This window comes from Prenolepis imparis, unplaced genomic scaffold (genome assembly GCF_030444845.1).
Source record: "Prenolepis imparis isolate NDT839.2.m4 unplaced genomic scaffold, iyPreImpa1.0 SCAF_2, whole genome shotgun sequence".
Classification (NCBI taxonomy): Eukaryota; Metazoa; Arthropoda; class Insecta; order Hymenoptera; family Formicidae; genus Prenolepis; species Prenolepis imparis.
The window spans coordinates 11,336,533-11,344,077 of NW_028141160.1; the positions used below are offsets into that span (position 1 = coordinate 11,336,533).

The following is a 7,545-nucleotide window of genomic DNA, read 5'->3' on the forward strand; positions in this document are numbered from 1 at the left end:
GCCCGGAAACGGGTATCGTTTATTCGAAGAAGAAGAGAGGGAGGAAAGAATCATTTCGAATCGCGAGATTACTGACGCAGCGAATTCGACTTTGTTCATATAAAAAAATTAATCAGCGCAGTATGATGTAATTCGATAGTTGCAAGTCTTTTATTCGAGCATTTTTTACCAACAACAAAGATGGAAATCGCGTATGATATTCCATGCTGATGCTAGAACCACCTGCTGAAGTTTTGAAATCGATTGGTTGTATATCGGATGCATTCGGGACGATAAAATAAAAATTTTTTTAATTTCTCTTATTTTTCATCCACATTGAACTTTCTTAGATTGAGAAAGCAATAATTAATTGATAAATTATTAATTTATCAATCGACATTTCCGTTTTATTATTCATATGTATACAAAATAATATATGCTCCAGATATAATAAAAATTAATTCTGTTTTTAAAATATAAATATTCTTTTACATTGAGAATACGTTTTTAGCAAATGTCTCGACAACCTTCTGTTGGTCATATGTGAGATATTTGTGTTATATATTTTGACAATAAGATCCTCCTTTTGCGGGATGAGTCTCTGAGAGTCGTCTACCGGAATCTCCGGGATTTCGAAATATCCTGATATTCTGCCCGATGTCTTCGCGAAAGAGATTGGTTCAGAGACGGTACGCAGAAGCCAATGTGATTGTACGTGGATACAGAAGGGATTGCGGCAGGTCACGTCACGCTTCACTTAAAACAAGTAAAGGCCGCGGCAAAACCGTAGGACGGAACCAGAGTGGATAACCGGATAAACCTAAGCCGAAGGATCTCTGTCCTTCTATATGATGCGTCTGGCCTATACGTGCAGGACATACCTGCAACGAAGAATGGTTACCTTGTTTCATGAAATGTTCTCTGTTAAAGTTGTGATACGGATACAAAAACTTTTAATACAGCAGTTCGTTGTCGGTGACTCATAAGAAAAATAATCGATTATTTATATTCGCTCTTTATCATAAAAAACGTATTTTATCTTGTTTTAAATTAAAATAAATAATAATGCATTAATATATATCGCTTACTGATATAACATTTAATAATAATTTATAAATTGTACAAGGAATAAATAATATAATAACTATACTATAAACATTATAAAATATTCAATGTCTTAGATTTCTTGTTTTAAATTTTTATATTATTTTTGTACTTATATATTATTTGTCTCTACACGACGTACATCATGTATACAATGTATTTATTTCATTATGTTTCATATCAGATGTGCGCTTTGAATTTATTATCCCCACTTTATAAGCGGGGGAATGAGTCACACATCTGTTTTATCAGTAGAATTATCTTGTTACTACACGCACAGTTCGTACTCGAGCGTGTCGTTGATATGACAAATTTGACCTCTGCCTCGTACTTATGTAAGATAGTGACTGTGCGCATTCATACGTTTTCTGCAGTGAGTCTCATAAAGTTTTGCCGACAGCATCGAATAGAAGATACACAGGTAAGTTTATGCATTAACGCGGTTGATGTTAATCGAAATGCCATTTCCATAAATTTATGGTTGAATTTAACATCACTGCGATTGTAGATGCTAATAATTGCGTTTTTTACATGCTTGAAATTATTTTCGGCTCAGTAGTTATTAGTGGCATGTCAACCGCGAGCTACGTCGTACTTGCAGACAGGCAATTATGGATCGCTGGATTGGTAAAACCGCAGTCGTTACCGGAGCTGCATCCGGCATCGGCCAAGCAATTACATGCGCTCTTCTGCGGTACGGAGTAAACGTGGCTGCTATAGATATCATGAATGAAAAATTGATCGAACTTAAAGCGGCAAAGGAAAAATTTCCGGGCAGATTAGAAACTATATGGTGCAATGTAAGTCACGAGGATGAACTTAACAAGGCATTCAGAGAAATCGAAACAAGGATGAAGGGTGTGGACATTATGATCAACAATGCTGCTTATTGTGAATACACACGCGTAATTGGTAATGATATTATATTTGTATTTACACAAAATATTATAGAGAGAGAGAGAGAGAGAGTGAGGGGGGGGGGGAGAAGGGAGAAAAATAAGATTTAAATATTTCAGTTATTTAAATAAGTGTTATATTCATACGCTTTTTTAAATTTATATTGATAAGCGAATAACTCTTTTTCTATAACAAATTGCGAAAATATAATTTTGTACCGAAGCGAAATTCTTGGTTCAAAAAAGTCTCATTTAAAAATTTAATTTTGATTATGAAATATTATTTATTAAATTCGTTCAAAAACATGATAGCTTCTTACACGAAAGGATGTTATCGCTAAGGAAGCTCTTACTTTTATGACGTACATATAGTTGGCACGATGGCAAGCAGAAGCTTATATTGACAATAAAAGACTTTGAACTGCCCCTTTCGTACATTTAAACAAAAATTCATAAATTATATTTGCAGATAGTGAGTGGAAAACATTTCAAATAATAATGAATACTAATGTCACAGCATATGCTGCATGCATGAATAAGGCAGTACATTCTATGCGCGAACGAAATGTCGAAGGGCACATATTCAATATCAACAGGTACTATTACTATTATTCGTTCATTAATTACATAGAAAAACTTTGAAATAAATTTGGATAAATTCTTAATATTAATAAATTATTTCCTAAAACAAGCATTTGTTCTCAGAGTTTCTCATAGTAAAGCGAAAATGTGAGAAATCTTCTTAAAAATGACTTTTATTTATTGTTAACATTTATTATTAATTTGGTAATTTGGTAATTTGGTATTATTAATTTGGTAATATAGATAATTTTGAATTTATAGTGTTATGGGTCATTGCATTCCGGGAAAGCCTTCTGAAGAAAATATTGATATTGCATTTGATTTGAATATATATGTTGCTTCTAAGCACGCAACTGTTGCTTTGACTCATACTGTACGACAAGAAGTAACGGACATTAGACCTTATATTCGAATTACAGTAAGTTGTGATCAATTTATATTTTGATTGAAATCATATTTTGAGTCTTTATTTCTCTCTCTCCTTCTTTTGCTTTATAAATATTACTCTAATTAAATAATATATAAAACTTTATTTATAAAAAAAAACGTGTATTTTAATCATTATGCTTGATATTGAAATATTGATGATAAATCATTTCGCGATAAAAAAAATTAAAATGAAAACTTTTATATAAAAATTATGTAATGAATATATATTTTATATAAGACATTAATATATGTAATTTCAGAGTATTAGTCCTGGTCTCGTAAAAACGAATTTTGTTTCGCGATCGGAAAAAGCGCATGATAAATTCCAAAAATTATCATCTCTTCAACCGGAAGACATAGCAGATGCAATCATTTATGCTCTTGGAACACGACAGGAAGTTCAGGTTTAATTTTTGTTAATTTTTCTTTAATAAAAACATTATTTTTATATTATTTTAACACGTTTAATTTCAGATTACGGAGCTTACTATTCAACATACCGGGGAAATTCCATGAAAAATATTTTTAGCAACATACATGTCCATCTTAGCATATTACTTTACAAGAACTTATACTATAAAATAATAAACTTGGTTCGTAAACTCTTTTGTGTGCTCTCTTTGCATTTTTTGCATGAATATAAAATTTTGTGCGTAATTTTTATGTGTATGTATGTATATGTATGTGTACTTTGTCTAATATATTTTGCTCTGATATAATTTTTTATAGTATACTTTTATATTTTATATTTTACACATATATACACATACATATATTTATTTCAGGTTGCACAATTAAATTTGTTGCGAAAAGAAGTAATCTAATAAAATAATTGTGGAAATAATGATTTCTATATTTATTTTTATCAGCGCACGATGCTTCACTTGCGCGTATCATTTTAAAAAGATCAAAAATTCGAATTTGTGACATATTTTGCTTATCGTGATGTAACGTTATCGGCAATATGTTCATGTGTAATCGCTTCATTCAAATTTCGACAAAGTAGTTGTTACACACGATCGGCGGTTTCATCCTGCTTGGCGTATGACAAATACAGCGATGCATGTCATATGGCATTTACACTAACGATCGAAACGCGCGTTCCCTATACATTATTGCATATCCGCATGCGTGTTTCTAAACGTGAACTTCCGACGATGACGATAGCAGCTCACATTGTACCGAGCTCGACTGTCGACCAGGAAGACATTTGAGGCGATAGTTAAGGTGTCAAACAAATTCCGTCATGCTTCGAGTAGAGGGCTATTTGAGTGAGGGGGAATCATGTCACGTATCAGCCGCGAGAGGAAAATTGATTTTCTCGGCATATGTCGGATGCATCGGGTGCCCTGTCAAAATTTAAGTCCAGCTTCTGTGATGAGATTTCGTTTCTAGCAACGTTTTAAATGAGATCATTTTAGACTTACATATTTGCAAAAAACTGCATAAAATTTAACATAGAATAAAAACAACGGATTATTTGCATGGCTTCGTATTATTATAATAGCAGCATAACAGTAAGATAAAAGCATGCAACTATATTAACTTAGTCCGTAATATGTAGGTAATTCAATTTTTTATTTATATTGAGAAGTAATGTAATTAATTAATATATAGTTATATTAATTAATTACATTACTTTTCAATATAAGTAAAAAATTAAATTACACATTACGGATTAAGTTAATATAGTTGCATGCTTTTATCTTACTGTTATGCTGCTATTATAATAACACGAAGCCATGCAAATATAATCCGTTGTTTTTATTCTTCGCTTTATTCTTCGTCGTGCTCTTAGCCGTGTTACATTAAGGAGAGGCGCGTGGTTAAGAAGAGCAAGATTTAAAGCGACGCAGAAGAGCGGCGGGGTGATGATCGATAAAGACGTACATAGGCGCTTCATAGGGCTGTCTGTATGGACAGGCCGGTATTTAGGAATTTATATTAAAATATGTAAATCTATTGGCGCGCGTGGGCATATTTGAAAACAGATAAATTATGCCGGCCGTGTATTGCGTTCCCGCGGTAAAATATCGACAGCGCGCGGCAAGGGGTTGAGGCTGACGGCGGAAGCGGAGTTCCTCGCATAACGGCACGTTCTGTCGACCGGCAGAAATGCGATTTATGACGATCATTGTGTAACGATCATAAATTATTTCTTTATTTACGCGGAAGAGAAAGAGAGAGGAAGGAAGGGGAGAAAGAGAGAGAGAGAGAGCGCTTATGCGGCCAACAGCAGCATTTGTATTCATTGTTTTTTCGTGCCTTTCACGTCTTTCTCGTATAGTAACACCTGATGCTTCCAAATTCTGCCACTCTTCGCTTAGCTAGTTTACATTCTATAGCAACGAGTTTATCTCATAAATTGGGATTATCGGATACATGTTATCTATGCAACGTAAAAATGTGAAATTAAAATATTTCGAATTATTATAGAAATTTAAAATGTTATTTTTAGTAATAAGCAATTCAATATACTTATAAATTGGAATCAATAGTGGTTTTGGTTCGAAAACATCCTTTAGAACATAGGCTATTATATTGCTTCAAAAACTTAAACTAATTTCGCGAATTCCGGAATTTACACGAGCCACTGAATGTTAAGGAACAAACATCCCGATTTAACTGCCTTAAATGCGTTCGTAACTGTTTCCGACAGGGAACAACTCACCTTCTCTTCTCTACTGACTCTGTATGCTAACAGTTGTTTGACCGTGTTTCTGCAGTTCTCGCGCATTTGAATACGTCTCAAAGTATATTTCGGGTACATCTTCTGTGAGTCTAAACAATTGATGGATATGTACACATGACTCTTGGAGAATATCTTTTGCATCATCTTTTTCTGCCTCTTTATTTATTGACTTGAAGTCTAAAAAATTAATCTTTCCTGCGAGCAACTACGAATGCGTATTTCGTTTTTTTTTTTGCTTGAGACATTATCAGGGATGAAATTTATATTTCAGAAAACGAAAACGAAAATGAATTATAATGAAAAAGAAAATAAGAATAAATTGTCAATGGGAGATATAATAATTTTTGCTGATATATACTCTTGTTTAAATCTAATATAATTTATATTTAGAGTTTGTATATGATATGACACTTTATTCATGTCTATTTTTAAGAGAAGAAAGAGAGAATATGCAGAGAGAGAGAGAAAGATTGAAATAATTTTATAGCACATAATTAGCACATCATTAAAAAAAGTGATAACTCTTTACGTCCAATCAAGAAATTAATTTTTTCTTAAATTTCGTCTAACGCAAAGTTAAAACCTCGTGATTGAGAGTTGGAAAAAATGATTTTGATGCATTAGAAGTTTTGATTTGTCATTAAAGCGGAGAGCAAAACGTGGCGCGCAGCTGGATACGACGACAACGAGAAGTCAGTCGGATTGCTAAGGGTTCGCTAGACAGGTTCGGGGGTGCCTGCAGAAGGTTCGTTAGCGAAACACTGGCAGTGCAAACATGGCTTAAACCGACTGCGTACGTGCGTCAATGCGGTGTCAAATTTGAAGTGATTCGCGGTGACGGCGTGCACGTGACGCGTTGGAACTAAACGCGCACCTTCGCCGACAACGACGAGGACGACGACGATCGTTTGGTATTGGCCCATGCCGTAAGCCGCACATTGGGTTGAATATCGAACAAGTCTGTTGACTTATTAAAAGCCGGATGAAATTGGAGCGAAGGCGGAAAATTCGATTCCCCGGATTTCGGCCGATTTCCGTGTTCATCGTGGTGGTGCGGTAGCGACCTCAATTATTTCGCCGCGAATGAAAGCTATTTTCTCGGGGTAACTATATTGCGCGGTTCCGAGTGCATTCGGACATATTCCTGATAGAGGTGGACGACAGTGAAATTTTCGCGTTGATGTCACTAGTTCAAGGCTTTAAGATTGTAAATCTTATATAAAAAAGCTACAAAAATGGAATTATATATCGGAATTATAGTAAATTAAGTGCCCTCTGTTTTCTGCTTTCCTCGGTTTAATGGGGAAAAAGAAATTTCATTAAACATAATATAATTATAATGACGTAACTAAATATCGTGAGCAAATTTTTATACATTTTTTTAACAAATTATGTTTAGTCAATAATTAAATAATTGAATTAAATCCAAAAATTATTTGAGAGAGAGAGTGTTTGTGTGGACATGATAATCTTAAAAATTAATATAAATTAAAATATATTGCTACAATTTTTCTTTAGTCATTCTTTTTTAATCGAATAAAGTAAGATATTTGACAAAATATTAAATTTGAAAAACTATTTGCGAGGTTTGTACAACGAAATTTACAAGTATTAATAACATATTTAAATGCATAAAGAAGAGAGATTAAATTAAGAATGTAGCTTCTATGTTTTTTCCTTTTAATTATATCTTTTTTTCGGCAAAGATGTTTTCTTAACTATCATATATGTTAACAATCATATATGTGACGTGAATACACAATAACTAAACATCGCAACTGCAATTGGCACGTATTCTGCTCTGTGACCGGTTTAGATAATGCAGTTTGAACCTTGCGCTTTATGTGTTATCTCGTCGATTGC

The 7,545-nt window shown here is 33.5% G+C and overlaps 1 protein-coding gene across 3 annotated transcripts; it reads left to right on the top strand.

The window, feature by feature from the left end:
* Positions 1-1,350: 1,350 nt before the first annotated feature.
* LOC145933176 (farnesol dehydrogenase) lies at positions 1,351-3,592 on the top strand. Of its 3 annotated transcripts, none has more exons than XM_083032719.1 (6): positions 1,351-1,504; positions 1,640-1,995; positions 2,449-2,575; positions 2,823-2,979; positions 3,251-3,394; positions 3,465-3,592. In XM_083032719.1, exons 2-6 carry the CDS (start codon positions 1,695-1,697, stop codon positions 3,504-3,506), a joined length of 771 nt encoding a protein of 256 aa, XP_082888845.1. In that variant the 5' UTR covers positions 1,351-1,504; positions 1,640-1,694; the 3' UTR covers positions 3,507-3,592. The 3 variants fall into 3 exon arrangements, with proteins under 3 accessions (XP_082888845.1, XP_082888847.1, XP_082888846.1); XM_083032721.1 differs by having other exon boundaries at positions 1,352-1,504; positions 1,685-1,995; XM_083032720.1 differs by having other exon boundaries at positions 1,353-1,504; positions 1,643-1,995.
* Positions 3,593-7,545: the final 3,953 nt, after the last annotated feature.

Excerpts from the sequence above, each read along its gene's own strand:
- LOC145933176 (XM_083032719.1), top strand. The coding sequence starts at position 1,695 with ATGGATCGCTGGATTGGTAAAACCGCAGTCGTTACCGGAGCTGCATCC. Across the intron at positions 1,996-2,448 it reads TGAATACACACGCGTAATTG|ATAGTGAGTGGAAAACATTT; the intron begins GTAATGATATTA and ends TTATATTTGCAG. Across the intron at positions 2,980-3,250 it reads GACCTTATATTCGAATTACA|AGTATTAGTCCTGGTCTCGT; the intron begins GTAAGTTGTGAT and ends ATGTAATTTCAG.